Genomic DNA, 15,249 nt, shown 5'->3' on the forward strand with positions numbered 1-15,249 from the left:
CGCAAACATCCAACAGCAGCTCAGGCCTAGCACGGCTCAATCTTGCACCGCCCCCCCCCCCCCCGACCTCCCCACCCCTGCCCGGGACCTCTGAGTTCACAGCGGAGTAACTTCCCCTGGCTCTCTGTGACCCTTGGCCCGGCCCTCCACGGCCTCCAGAAGTGTACAGGGGTGCCAAGTCAGGAGGCGCTTTTCATCAAGGCTCCAACCCCAGGGCTCCACTCTCTCAGGGCCACTGCACTCTGTCCTCCCCTAGCTCTTCACAGCCTTGGCCTCTGTGGGAACGGGACCCAACAAAAGACTCTTTCTGACTCTCTACAAATACCCACTTCTGGGTCAACAAAGTTCTGACCCCACACCCACTCCTCTGCTTCCGCCAGCCCCGGCCATCGGAGGCAGGAAGGTCTGTTAGCTGACTGCCCTTTTGGTGCCAGGGAAGAACTTGATGATTTTTGCCTTGGGAAATAAAGCACAGTTCCCCTAGGAAGCCAGCTACCCCTAACTCTGCAGAGCCCACTGGCCCCAGAGCGTGGCCCCCTTCCCGGCCCTGTTGCTGTGGAGCGGACAGTTATGTCCTCCTGTCTGCAGGGCAAAGCAGGTGAACAGAAACCAAGCGACTGTGTTGATTAATATCTCAAGAGACAGCGCCGGAATGGGCGCTTCCGGAATTGAGTTACCTCGGGGAAGAAGAAGAAGAAGAAGAAAAAAAATAAAAAAATAAAAAATTCCAGCGTGCTCCTTGCTTTCCTGTCAGAAATAAAATTAAGGTCTCGGATCGATGTTGCCAGGGCTGGGACATCTACCGGAATCTTTAATGGCTTCTTCTACATGTTCAAATTCACATTCCCTTTCAACCCTGCCCTTTTAATTGGTTATTTGCGAGGTCATGTTTGCACCAATTTCTCGGGAAGGTTAATGGTGTTTATTTAATGAGAAAATAAAATGTGCAGACAGCTCCGAGGCTGGTATGAAACGAGGGATCTGGGTAGGGGGTTGCGGCTCTTCGCTCCTCCCCTCCTTCCCCCTCCCCGCTGCAAGGGCGTGGGCCTGAGGGTTAACTATTAGCTCAGGGGTTAGAGGTTCTGGGTCCCTCACAGGGTGGCAGGGTGGGGGCACAGAAGCATACCACTCCCTCATACACCCTCAGGGTCAGCACATGCTCAACTAGCAGAAAGGGAAGGGGGGGTTCAATTATTGCTTCTCTTGAACTTAGAGGCTCTTCCTCATTCTAACTACAGTGTGCAACTTCCAGCCTGCATAGAACTCTTCTAACAGTAGCTTCGAGTACCCAAAGTCATCAACTAAGGCTCACATCAGCCATACCTGGCCCCCAAGACTTCTTCTGTACAAGTTAGGCCACAAGGGACTCAGGGACACTGAGTTCCTTCCTCGGCCATTCTAATGACTCTTTCCCAGAATCCTGGTTTGGAAATTTCTTCCTTCAACAGCTGCCCACACTGACGATGAATGAAGGGTTCACTCTGGGAGGAGAACGGGATTTTCGTGTTACCCCATCAGGACCCTGTACTTGCTAATAACAGCCAACTGGAACACTTGGGGGCCTCATCACACTGCAGCCTAGAAGGAAAGCTGTGTGAGAGTCAGGCCCTTGGCCTCAGGCGTCTTGACAGGCAGTCTCTTGTCAACGGCCTGTGTTCCAACTCAGTTGTCGAATTAGTGTCAATACCAATAATGACCAGCCACTGGCTTACAGGTTTTCAATAAAGCTGTTAATGCATCTCAAACTCTGGACAGAACTTGAGGTGGGAAATACAGACCACTGGGACAACTCAGTGGGTAAAGGTGACTGCGGCTTAAGCTTGACAACCTGAGTTCTGTCCCCGCATCTCAAGTAAAGGTGGACAAAGAAATCCAACTCCAAAGTTCTCATCTGATCTCCACATGCACAACGTGACACACAGCCACATGCCTCCCTCCCTCCCTCCCTCCCTCTCTCTCTCTCTCTCTCTCTCTCTCTCTCTCTCTCTCTCTCACACACACACACACACACACACACAGAGTAATAAATCAAAAAATTTAAAAAGAGGTAGGAAAATACTAGTCATAATTCTAGCAAGGCCAACAGCAGGTCTTGCTCTAGACCCCACAGGTGGGCACTAGTAAAACATCCTGTCATGTTTTAATAATGTCACAGCCAATGGAGACATTATTCATTCTTATGTTTCCAGCCCCATCTAACAGCCCTTCTCCCAGACTTGGCCTCTTTGCCAAACATCCTTCTTAAAGACTCAGTCACACTTGAAGCTTGTGAAACCTACTCTCTCCCCACAGGTAAATAAAATCAATTCTAGCTTCTTATAAGGGAAGGGATAATCATCCTGCCATTTTGCTTAGTGGCACCACACACTAACGGAGTGATGCTTTTATTTTTATTTATTTCAAAATGGGGTTTATGTCCTTAGCCCAGGCTGGCCTGGAACACATACTCTTTCTCTTTCAGCCTCCTGAATACAGGGGTTCATTACTATAAGCTAAAAAAAATTAATATCACTTATGTCTCTGTGAATCTCTTTTTACATGCTTCTGGGTTGTTGTTTTTTTTTTTTTGACAAATAGGCATCAATAAACAAATAATTACAGTACCATTCTTAATCATCTTTATATGGTGTATATAAAAGAGTCAATCTGGGCTTGAGAGGTCAATTTCAAAAGTGAGTGTCTGGCAGGTATTCAAGACATTAAGGACTGGTTTTCTCTCCTCAGAAAAGCATTATCTTTTATCACAGCTTCAGTTACATTTTACTGGCATCATTTTAATAAATAAACTGCTTACGCAAATTACCGAGACCTTAAACTTGGGCCAACCGCTTTTGGGATGGAGACTTAACAAGGGTTGAGAAGGAAGCCAGGGTCTGGGTCCAAGGGCCTTGAGGTGAGCTGGCTCAAAGCAACTGCTCTCGCTGGCTCTGCCCACGCTGTGCCACCCAGGGACGGGACCTCTCTGCTCTAAGGGCCTGACGCGGCTGGTGCCAGGGAAGGCCCTTCTGGTGGGGCAATGGCTGTTTGGAGCTGCTGTTTCTCTGTGAAGTCATTAGCATTGCGTTTAGTAAGTGACGCGGGCTGCTGGGAAGAGTCATCCATCAAGCTAATCTCTATTTTGCTCTCAGTGTATCCTGTTCCTTTGCCTCTGGCAACGGTCCACAGCAAACAGGCCTGCTGGGTAATGGCAGCCATAGGGATCGCCAGGGCCAGAAACTATTCCCTTTCTAGCCAATCTTCCTGGCTTCAAGACACCCCATTCATTTCCCACAAGGGCCCCCAACTGTCTAGCTCTTCCCCTGGAGGGACCCAGGAGTTCAGGAGCCCAGGGTCTGAGGTCACAGGAAGGGTCACCTAAGGTTTCCCTGGAGTAACCCTCAGGCTGGGGGTTCTGTTCCCTTGGGAAGAGTGAGGGTAGACGCTATCTACTTCAGCAGCCCACATGCCACACTTTCTACAGGGCTGAGCTGTGGAGACAGCAGAGAGAGAGAGAGAGCTGAGCTACCCTTCTCTCCCTCCCGATTCTCAGCCTCCGGCCAGGAAAAGTGCAAACTGGAAGGACAGTGTGTCTAGCCACCTTCCCTACGTCTCCCTCAGGTGCCCACTCCAGCCTCACCCTGGGATCGATACCCAATGCTGAGTTCAAGATCTTATCTGCCATTTGCAAGGATAAAGCAACGAACTTGCCCCCAGATGATTAAACCCTTTGATGATCTGCCCGGTATTTTCCAGGCTGCCTCTCTAACAAGCTTTAGAGAGCAAATGAAATGCCTCTGAGAAAATTGGAAAGGCATCATTCTCTCCCTCCCAGGGGACACAGATCGTCTCACAGAAGACCATGGGATAAAATGACAGGCGGGGACAAAGATGGCTCCCAGCTTCTCGCGGTAGAAGTCACTTCATGTGACTTAGTTTCTCCGTCTGAAAATGAAGAGCAGCATAGACAACAAGAAGGGGTGTGGTAGAGAGAGCAAAATGTGAGGAGGCAGTCTAGGCCCTCACTGACTCTCCCGGTACCAGGCCTGCAGAGTGGCCATGAGCTTGGGCTGCAGGTCACGCAGGCTGAGTGAATGTCTCAGTGTCTGCTTCTGCTCGGGTGCACCCCTGGGTAGCTCAGTCCACCTACGGCTGTTTGCCACATGCAGTCCTTGTACTGGCTCCAACGCTTGCCCAGCATTGGTGAACGTAGTCTGTTTGGGACAGCCATGAATCTCTGAGAGCGGAAATCAGGGTGGGTGTCGAGACAGGATGCCCGCCCACGCCCCTTTCAGAAATGAAGGACATCGGCTACATCTTGCCTCTCTGGCTGCTGGGAGTACCCCCGACATGTGCTATGGTATACCCTTCTCAAATTTCCTCACCAGAAGACAGCCCAGATCACACAAGCTTCCTAGATGGAATATACCCACGGATGGCTCCTGTGGTTTCAGAGGTGACCCCTCATCCTCCCTGGGACAGGGATGGGTCTCCTCATTTCTGATGTCGTCATAGGCCAGATTCCCCATCTAGCCACCCCTAGTCAAGGACTCTTCCAAATAAGCCTCTTGCAGGCTACCCCCAGCAGAGGTGCTTCCCAGAATTCCCACCTACAGAAACTATTCACATCCTTCTGCCCTGGCTGTTTTTTTTTTAAAAGGAATTCACCTTGGACCCGCGATGGTTACAAAGCTCAAGGCCGGATACACTTGGGTCCTGCGGCTCCCCAACTCCCTTCCCATGTTCTCAGAGAAAGAAACTGCGATGCTCAGATGCTCGGTGGGTGGAAAGAGAACCCCCGGGCGCCTCTGCCCCCTTGGCGGGAGGGGGGTGGTTCCTGAAGCTAGAGGACGATCAGCTTTACCTAGGGGTAAGATGAGAGCACCCCACAATAGAGAGCTCCACTGGGAGGCAGAGTCTAAACTCTCACCCTCTGGATTCTCTCCCACGGCACTACTGCTACCAGGCTGGTCCTTTAGTGGACAGAAGTCAGCTGCCACTCAGACATGCCTCGGGATCGTCTCTTCTCCACAGGGACCTCAGGGAGCAAGGGACAGACGGTGGCAGCCAGAGGGCAGAGTGGCAACTAGTTTCACCTTTGCCTCTGAATGGGGAGAAGGGCCTGAGTGAGCCCAGGCCCTGGGCCTCAGAAGGCCAAGTCCACGCCCTCAGTCTCCCCGAGCTGTGGTGGCTCCTGATACACAGTTGAGGTCCCTGTTCCTGGGACCAGGGACGAGGCACAGCCCGGGCTATCTATCCAAGGGGTGAGGGGCTTGAGGTATCCAACCATGCTGTAAGACCTGGGGCTCACGGCCAGGCTGGGCTCTTTCAGATAAGAGCTGCAGGCCGTGTGAGGAGAGAGGAGCCTCGCCTTCTGCTACGGCGCCCTTTCCCCTCCACAAGATAAGGGAGGCAGGAAGCTGAGGAGGCCAAGGTGGGGTGACAGTGCCAGCTTTGCTTTCCGGAGCTTATCACCTGATTTCAAGGCATGCTCCACCATGCCTGGGGTGTGGGGATGGTCCTGGCAGACAGGACTCGTGTTTCTGCTCAGATTTAAAAGTTTTTCTCACTTTCCTAAACGCTCCGAATGCAGGGACTACTCCAGGGCTAGCACTCAGCCCAAGAGAGACTTCTGGGTTGTTCCGAGGCTGGAAAACGTGTACGGGCAAAAGTTCCTTATCTGCACAAAACGTACACTGCAGAGGACGAAGCAGCAGACACCACCATCACGCTACCCCTCCAGGCCAGCTCCATGGCTGTGCAGCCTGGGCACTCTTGGGTGGGCCCCATTCGAAGGCTCCCACCTCTTTCAATGCTCTGCCGCTGCCTTGAGATTCACCATCAGCTCGCTTCCATTCAGAGACTACAAACCATAAGAAACGGTCCTGCATCTGCTACAGGGGTTTCAACCTCTGGCAAGGGAGGTGGATGAGAAACACACGAGGCTCCGCCCTCTCTCCTGCTCCCAGTGCCCACCATGTCTGGACTCAATAGGGCCAGCCAAGATGTCCTGAAGCCCCCGAGACCTTCTTCCTCCACCTCTCAACAATGCGTCCACTCCCACTCACGGAAGGAACACAGCTCCATCTCTGCACCCTAGGCTGTCTGGTCTTTCTCTCCTCTGAAAGATGAAGGCGGTGCACCCTGGTCCTTACAAGTGAGGGAGGATGTTCCCAGGCACATCCTCTGAGGCCGACTCTACCAGTGCCCACTCATATGACACAAGTTGGTGGCCCTCTGGGAGCCTGTAGAGGACAAACCTGTCCCCGCTCTGCTGTGAGTGTTGAAGAGGTGACGATGTAGAAGGCCCGGGGCGTGCCACTGAGTGTGCCGGAAACACCTTCTTCCACCCATATTCAAAACAGAAAGCCATGGCCTAAGGAGGCAGCTCGGTGGGTAGAACACCGACCGCGCACGCGTGAAGGCTGCAGTTTGGATTCCCATCACCCACGTAAAAGCTGGGAGGGCGTGGTGGTCTGTCTTTGAGCCTGCTGGGGAGGAGAGGACAGGAGATCCCCAAGGCAAGCTGGCTAGATAACTAACTGACTCAGTGAGAGACCCTGCCTCAGTTACTAAAACCGAGTGGACTCCGACATCAACCTCTAGCTTCTCCCCATGTGGGTGCACACAAGCACGCACGCACGCACGCACGCACGCACGCACACATACACACGCACGCACGCACAGGGAGCTTAGAACATAACTCCTTGTGCTCTGAGTCCTGGATTTGATCCCAGACCCTGACATAAATTAGAAAAGGAAACAGTTATCACGATGTGGCCAGCAACCTTCTGAGATTGTGAGTTCTGATACTGACTGATGGGCCCACATTTAGATGGGCTCATTCACCTAGAAAAACCTGTTCCCATCTGGGCACGCACAGAGAGAGTCTGGAATCAGTAGCCTCGGGCTGGAAGCTTCGTGGGGGACTCTGAATCTCCCTCTCCTGAGTCTTGGTATCTCAGGCACAAAATGGTAAAGATACTAATCATAAGAGCTAACACTTCCTCACACTTACGCTTGGCCTTACACTTGCCAAACCACACTATTATTGTAAGTACTTGCCCCGGTTGGTTTTTTGTCAACTTGACACAAGTTTGAGTCATCTAAGGAGATAAACCTCAATTGGGAAAATGCCTCCATCAGGTTGCCTGTAGGTGAGGCTATGGAGGCATTTCCTTGATTAATGACTACTGCGGGAGCACCGAGCTAACTGGCGGCAGTACCACCCCAGGCAGCTGGACTAAAAAAGCGGACAAAGCAAGCCATGAGAAAGGGGCCAGCCATCAGCGTTCCTCCCCGGTCTCTGCTTCGGTGCCTGCCCTGAGTTCCTTGGATGACAGACTGATGTGGAAGTAGAAATCGAAATAAACTCTTTCCTCTCCACGTTGCTTTCGGACGTGTTTTATCACAGGACCGAAAACCCCAAGACGTCACTCTCACCGCTCTGACGTCATAATGGACAAACGGAGGAGGCATGAACATGTGCAGTTATTTCTCCCACAGTCCCAACAACTCTGTGACTCCCAAGATGCCTGTGGAGGTCAAATTATGAGAGACACGAAGAAATGGTGCTTTGGCTCCACATTTAAAAAAATTAGGCGGCATCTGTTTGTGTGACTGTGTGCCGTATGCATGCATGCACATGCAGATGCCCACGGAGGCTGTAAGCCTTGCCTCTCCTTGAACTGGGGTTATGGGTGGTGGTCAGTCACGGGAGGTAGGTGCTGGGAGCTGAACTGCTGTCCTCTCACACGGCAGCCTTGTCTCCCCAGGCCCTCTACAGGGTCTTTTACTTTACTTTACTTTTTGTAGACAGAATCTCTCTATGTTGCCCAGGCTGACTCTTCCATCTCAGCATTCTGAGTGAAGGAGACGACAAGCCTGTGGCTACCATGCCCAGAGTGGTACTCAGGCATCTGTAAGACCACAGAGACAATCCTGATGATGTCAGAAAATAAGCACCAAGGCGGGCGGTGGTGGCGCACGCCTTTAATCCCAGCACTCGGGAGGCAGAGCCAGGCAGATCTCTGTGAGTTCGAGGCCAGCCTGGGCTACAGATCAAGATCCAGGACAGGCACCAAAGCTACACAGAGAAATCCTGTCTCGAGAAACCAAAAATAAAAGAATCACCAATCATACATCACGGGCACACCTTCCTTTGCCCCACCCCTCCAGTTCTGTCTCCTCGCCTCTCTCCTCTACCCCGACCTATCCACCCAATGCTCAACTCTCCATTCTTGAGAATGCCACTGAAAGCTGGGTTACCAGGCACATTAGGGCAGGAGGGGCGAGTCTCTCCCCGGCCCCCCTTCATTCCTTCCTCCCTTTGATTCTGCTGTTTGCTCCAGACAGGAAAGAGATTCCGTCAGCGCTGGGTAACTGCTTCTAATCACAGGTGACGGCAGGAATGTAAACAACGGAGAAACATCTAAATGCAATAGCCGTGGTAAGGAAACAGCTCTCTGGGTTGACTCAGGGCTCCTTCCCTGGGGAGCACCCCACATCCTTTCCCGCCCACCCCTCTTCAGACGCGTGGCTCATTAACACCCTGCTAATAGGAACCCCAGAAACATGGCACTTCCGGCGCACAAGAGCACAGAGCACTAAGTACAACGTCCTCTGACTTTTACCTCAGATGATCTAGATTCCCCTCATTTTCCCATTTAAATCAACGATTTTAACACATTCTTCTGGCAGGTGTTGGTGAGAATCCTCTTGGACATTTCTGTTCAACACTAGGAATCCACTCCTAAGCAAAGCTCAGACACTGTGCAAATCATTTCACAGATTTGGGGACTTCCAGGTTGAGCGAGACCGATTTTCTATAACATAGACTGGCCAGATAACAAATAAATATAGATGTCCCCTAAGCACTGCGAGGCTCCATGGGACATTTTCAAATCTGCAATTGCTGTAATCAGGGAAGAGAATCAAGACAAGGTTTTCCCAACTCCTCTAGCTCATTCTGGAGGTTGATAGTCATCTGCTTTCTAAGCTACCACCTTCGACGCAAACTGACAGTCCGATTGAGTAACGACTATGAATAATTTCCACCAGGATCACTGAGTGCCGAGGTTGGCAAGGGGTTAAGAGAGCCAGAATGAGAAAGGTAAGCTGAATGAATGTGCCAGCCATGGCTGCTCAATTCAGCGGGAGTTTCCTAGTCAAGGTGGTTTGCGCTGTCTGGTATCTGGATTCCTTGTGCTGTGGTGGCCCGCTAGTATTATTACTAGACAGCCCTTTGACAGATGGTTATGTCCACTTGCTGGATGCTGTGTCTTCCTTGTGTCTTTTGTCAGTGGGCTAGGAGGTGAGTGGCGCTGGAGGCCAGGAGAGCGCGCAGGGCCGGGGCTATCTTACCTCTGTGCCTGTTGGTGGTCTTGTCAAACATCAGCATCGCATCCTCCACCTGAAACAGAGAAGAGAGGCTGCTTTAGGACTTCTCGGGAAACACAGGGAGGGGGTTCCATCACCGAAGTAAGAGTTGCTTAAATAGAAAAAACAAAACCCTCTACTTGGCATAACCTTAGTTAACATATGGCATAGTTTCCTTTATAGTGTATATGGGGGGGGGGGGGGCGGGGGCGTCCGTGGGCACCTGTATTCACAAATACATCCCCACCCTGTATAATTAAAAGGGATTTTTTTAAAAAATCCACCTCTTTTAGAATTGTTTATATTATATTATTTGTGGAACCTGTTTTGCTGTTCTTTTCTGGTGTACATATGGCATTACAATACAGCAAATATCCCACCCAGGTCACTACATCATGACAGCTGGCCAGTATTCCAAAGAGAAAGGGGCCGGCTTACTTCTCTTCTGATGGGTATTTAGCTTGTTTACTCAGAAACAACAGAGTTCAGCAATCTCGCTCTGACTGGCTGGACCACGCTCCCTAAAACTCATCAATTAAAGTCCTAATTCCTAGCACCATATAGGTGACTGGGTCTTTTATTTTTAAAAAGGTTTAAAATTTGTATTTATGTGTACACACCTGTGTCTGTGTCTGTATGCAACATGTATGTGGGTGCCTGTGGAAACCAACGGAGAATGTAAGATCCTTAGGAACTGGAGTTACAGGTGGTTTTGAGTTGCCTGACGTGGGCGCTGGGAAACCCGCCTTAGATCCTCTGTGAAAGCCATTAAGTGCGCAATGAAGTCGCCAAGCCATCTCTCTACCCAGAGCTGGGTCTTTAAAGCAGCAACAACATTGAGATGAGGTCATTAGGGTGGGCCTAATGACATGAATGGTGTCCTCAGAGGACAGACACACACAGGGCTAGGAAACCATAGGCCACCCAAGGCCTCAGGAGAAACCAGTCCTGCCGTGCCTCAATCTTGGACTTCTGGCTTCTGGAATAAACAGACATTAGAAAAATCTGTTTTGGTTGTTCAAACTCTCCAGGCTGTGGAGCTTTGCTATGGCAGCCTTGGCGCACTGGTGCACAGATGCTCGGGTTCTTCCGAGGCATTCAAGAAGAGCTCTGAGGGCAGCTTCTGTCTTTTCTTCTCTCATCCCTGCAACTCTTGGACAGTTCCAGCGGAAGGGTTCCACACAGATCTTAAGAAACAACTAGTTCCGGCTTCAGACCTTATCTGCAGATCTAATCCTAATCGTATAGGCCACAAGACACACCTTTATCCCAGAGAAAACTTGTTTCACCAGGATGAAGTGGCTGTTTGCATATAACATTGGAGGCAGAAACACAACCCAATACACATGGCTACACGAGCTGTTAGTCAGAGGACTAACTCTGTGCTTGGAGCTGTCTGGGTCTGTGTATGTGGCTGGAAAAATCTTAGCGCTCACTTAGGCTCGAAGGTTTGCAAGTGAGCTGGTGGGGGGCAGGGTCCAGCTAAGGCACCTGAAGAGGAATCAGAGGCTATTCATTTCTCACTCCTCCTGGGTGAAACAATGAAATGAGGTTTAAAATGGTGCCTCTGGACAAACCGAATCTATTTTTCTAGATCCTATCACCTACAATAGTGAGGAAAAAACGAAGTCCGGGCAAGAATGGGAGAGGTAGGCAAGCCGGTCTGGAAGAGCTCTGCCTCACTTAAAAATCCCTTCTGGAGGCAGGGCCCCCTTTGTTGCTAAGCAACCCAGGCTGAACAAACAGGCTCCTGGGGCCTTCCCCTTCTGGTGCCCCCCCTCCACTCCTGCAGTCATTTGCTGTGGGGAGGGTAGCCTTGCCTGGTGACTCCTCCAGCAGGGAGCCGCCCCCCCCCCCTTTCTCCCAGGCACCAGCTGGCAGGAGAGCTAATGCTAGTTTGAGATCACTTGAACAGGGCCCCCTTCCCCGGGCTGTTCCTGGACCCCGTGCCTTGGCAGGCTTCAAGAGTCCCCCAGACACCTGCCGAGGCCATCCGCCTCCCGTGCACCCCCCAAGCAAACCACCATAAGATCAACCGGTGTGTTTGTACACAGAACAGTCACACTCCAGCATATGGCATCTCAGACTCAGACCTTGGGACGCCAGAAGAACTCAGATGCCTGGGGTGTGGGTGTGGGTTGGGGGTAAGGCCTGCGGAGAGTGCAGGTAAAGGCGGCATCTGCTCCTTCGCACCCATCTCCACAGTTCCTGAGATGTTTGCCAAGTCCTGATTTTGAACTGAAAATGCCTAACAGTGAAGAAAACAGGCTCCCTTCTGTGTTGGCCATGTTTTGGTACTGAAATTCAGATCCCCCTAGGAAATAAATATTTTGAATTAAAAAAAAATTTTTTCCCCCTCAAAACCGTCTTTCAGCAGTGTGTAATTGGCTCCCTGCTTCTCCTGGCTAAGTTTGCCTGCTTTCTTCTGTAGCCCGCACATTCCCTCCACCCTGGTGAGCGTGGGGAGGATCTGTGTGTGTGTTTGGGGGGCAAGCATTGTTGTGGAGAATAGGGCTCTTTCCTCTGCAGTCCAGCTGTACAATGGGACTTTCGAAGACCCCCTGAATAGATAAAGTGTCGGGGTGCAAGAAAAATTCTATTAACACTTTACAAAATACAACATCTAAGAAGTAGCTGGAGAGGAAGAGAAAGTGTGTGTGTGTGGGGGGGGGGATCAATATGGATACGTCCCAGTGCTGGAGGTGAGGGGGGCTTTTCAGTGGTTGCAAAACACTTATTAATTCAGAGAAGCCATCAACGCGATGGAAATCTGGCAGAACAGCAAGAGCTGAAAGCAGGAGACTTTGAATACACAAAGACTGAATAGAATGAACGCCACGGCCTCACATACGGGCCTGGTTCTCACGGTTCTGCGAGAACCAAACAGAAGCGGCCTGTGCGAGTCTCAGCCAAGGAGAAATGGGGGCCACGGTTTGGATGACCGGTGTCGGGGCCAGGGCCGGCTAGCTGGGAGCCACCTCGGCCTCTCGGTCCCACAGGAGCCCTGTACATAGGTGTGCATCTGAAACTGGTACAAAGGAGTTGACTGTACAGTCATAGGCCTCCAGGAAGGGCTGAGAAGGGATGGGTGTGGAGTTGAGGGCTATCAACTGTTGGTTTTTCTGATCTCAGGAAGAAGGCATCATTCACCCTGTGAAATACTCCTTGAGGGGCACGGCCCTGGACCTTATACTCAACATTTTGTGTGGGCAATGTCTTTGCATGTTACCTCATAGATTTCCTTGTACTGGAGAAGGCACCTGCAAGCCTAGCTAGTCTTGTGAATGCCCTGAGGGAGAGATGGGAGAAGACTAGGTGTCTCAACCTTAGGTGGCTTTGTCCTGTGCACTCGTGTGAGCCAGGTCTGTTTGGGAGAAGAGCTTATTCTAACCATAAGAACTCTCCAGTAATGACCCAAAGCAGGTTCACATGGAGCCCTGCCTTTCTGAGTGTCCGATCTTTAGGAATGGAAAAGCAAGGTCATGGAACTTTCAGGTCAACAGTTAGAAAGAGACACTCGCTAATTTGAGCCTGGAAGGTATGTGAGTTTCTGGCTATGGAAGGTTCCAGTAAATCTCCCTCAGCAAGGTATGGGGATCAACGGAAGGAGAGCAGTACTGATGGTCTCTAGGTCATTATACATATCAGATTTGCTGAGCGGTGGTTGGCCCACAGAACCCCTGTAGGGCACCCGGGATTTGTGTACCTACTGAGGCCCCAGATCCCACAAGGGACTCCTCCTGGCCTGTGGCCCCTTTCCCTGCCCTACCGAAAACAGTGAGAGCCCAGAACAGAGGGGTTAAAGGCACTTGCCAGAGGTTGCTTTCTCCTCTAAAGTATAGTCCTATCCAACACATATGACGACGATCCCCTGGAGAACCTGACGAGTGGGCCAGCGGTCCCTCCCGACACCTCTTCTCTTGGCCACAGCTAACACCCTAAAGAGTTCAGAGTGGAACCAGCAGTGGAAAAGATGACCAGGAGAATGGTTTCTTAATGTCAATCAACCTGGCCCTGCACCAACACAGAATGAATCTAGTGTCGGCCTGCATGATGCAAACCTCCCTTGTAACAGATAAATACCTGCTAACACTGCACGTCGGGCGGTCAGCCCAATCTTAGCCGAAAATCAAGCTGGTGGCAGCTTCACTTACTTCTACACACCCTGGTGTGTCAGGCACTTCCTGCTTGCAAAGCAGCAGCCTATGTATAAGCAAGGGGCAGGTCCCACAGCTCTGCTGGACAGGTCACATCAATGACCCAACACCCAGTAATTCTGTCGTTTCTCTCCCCGAAGAGAAGAAGCCTGTCTCCCCATCCCCTTGAATAGGACCTGGCCAATAAAATGAGCTGGAGAGAAGGGTGTATCCGTTAGGGGTCCGGCCTGGGGCAACTCAGCACGTCTCCATTTGCTCTCTCCTGGACCTTGGCCGTCACCATGAGAGGGGCATGCTGGGGCTGGCCTGCTAAAGGATGAGGCACACAGGGTGCAGGACAACTTCCCCCCTTTTCCACAGCTGAGACCCAGTTGAGACCAGTAAGATCAGTAAACTACTCCCAGTGCGCCTGAGAGAGCAGTTCCCGTCTGCCACTGAGGTTCTGCAGTTTGTCACACAGCATTCCTGTGGCACTAGCTAATGCATACATAATCCCTGTTCCTAAAACAAGCAAATAAAGAACTCGAAAAGAACACCTTTCATTCAGAAGATAGAGTCTTAAATAACACTAAAGAGCAGACAAAGGCAAGAAGCAAGGCAGAAAAGGGGGAATGCTGAAGTGAGGGACAAGTACGAAACCAGCAGGTTCCACACTGCAAATGGAGCCTTTCAGATGGACACAGGTACTAGGGTGTGTAAGGACCTCTGCTTTTATCCAAGCAGCAAGAGTGGAGACCTAGGTCCCAGAAAGGCCAAGAGAAGGTGGCAACATGTTTCTCACCAAATGAGCACCACGAACACACTCAGCAATAATTGCTCAAAGTCAGCAGGGGAAGCCTCTTTTACCCTGATTTCTTTAACGAATGAGCAAACCCCATTTCAAATGCCTCCAAGATTTCATATGAGGCAGACAGTTTTGCTGGGTGATTCTGAAGTGGGCAGACAATGTTGACTGCATCCAAAGTTTAGACTTTACTTGTCTCAGCTTATGGTGGCTGAACAAGCAACCGTTACAGTCACCATGCAGAGATGCCCATGCAAGGGGAAGTCACGAGTATTTTTTTGTCTGGTTAGCTGACCTCAGTCCTCTGGACTGCTTGCTCTGCCTGGAACTTTGCAGAATTGCTTCCCCAGCGTGGAGAGCAGGTGAGAAAAGACGACCTGATTTGAGGACACAGAAAACTTGTTCCCAGGAGAGGGCTAAAGATAAAAAGAAAAAGAGTTGCTGGTATTGACTCAGCAGGAGCCAGGAGCAGATGATCAAGACTGGCAAGGATGCACAGAGCCCAGGAAGGGCCCAGGTTCTCATCCCAGATTCAGTGTCCCGGGGAGTTCAAGGTACCTCCCTCTCTGTCCCTTGGTAGCAACAGACAAAGGAGGGAATTGTAGGAGATGGCCTCTAAGATCCAAGGGTAAGGATTCCGCAGAGGATGCAGAGGGCAGGCTGTAGAGGATGCTGGGGGAGAGGGCGAACAGGTCAGAGACCACAACATCTGGGAGCATCAGATTCCCCACTGAAAACAACTGCTGTGTGAGGCCGTTCCAGAGCTTTGCTGTGGTCAACACACCCCCTCCTCCTGGGACACTGGCACACACACCCACACATCATACCTACCAAGAACAAAGCAGGAAACCACACTTCAAACCGTCCTTAAATCAACCGGCCAGCTTCAAGGAGGGAAAAGAAGGAAGAGGAGAAATCTCCACTCTTCCATTGCCCCTCAGGACAAATGCCTTT

At 51.0% G+C, this 15,249-nt stretch overlaps 1 protein-coding gene across 13 annotated transcripts in view; it reads right to left on the reverse strand.

Moving 5' to 3' along the window:
* The window catches only part of Msi2 (musashi RNA binding protein 2), a 367,917-nt gene that overhangs the window by 125,988 nt on the left and 226,680 nt on the right, over positions 1-15,249 (reverse strand). For all 13 annotated transcript variants that reach the window (XM_076543106.1, XM_076543101.1, XM_076543099.1 and 10 more), the window contains one exon: positions 9,340-9,388. In XM_076543106.1, the coding sequence (XP_076399221.1) occupies positions 9,340-9,388 (49 nt within the window). The remainder of the gene's footprint in view (positions 1-9,339; positions 9,389-15,249) is intronic.

The sequence above is a fragment of the Peromyscus maniculatus genome, chromosome 8 (genome assembly GCF_049852395.1).
Source record: "Peromyscus maniculatus bairdii isolate BWxNUB_F1_BW_parent chromosome 8, HU_Pman_BW_mat_3.1, whole genome shotgun sequence".
NCBI lineage: Eukaryota > Metazoa > Chordata > Mammalia > Rodentia > Cricetidae > Peromyscus > Peromyscus maniculatus.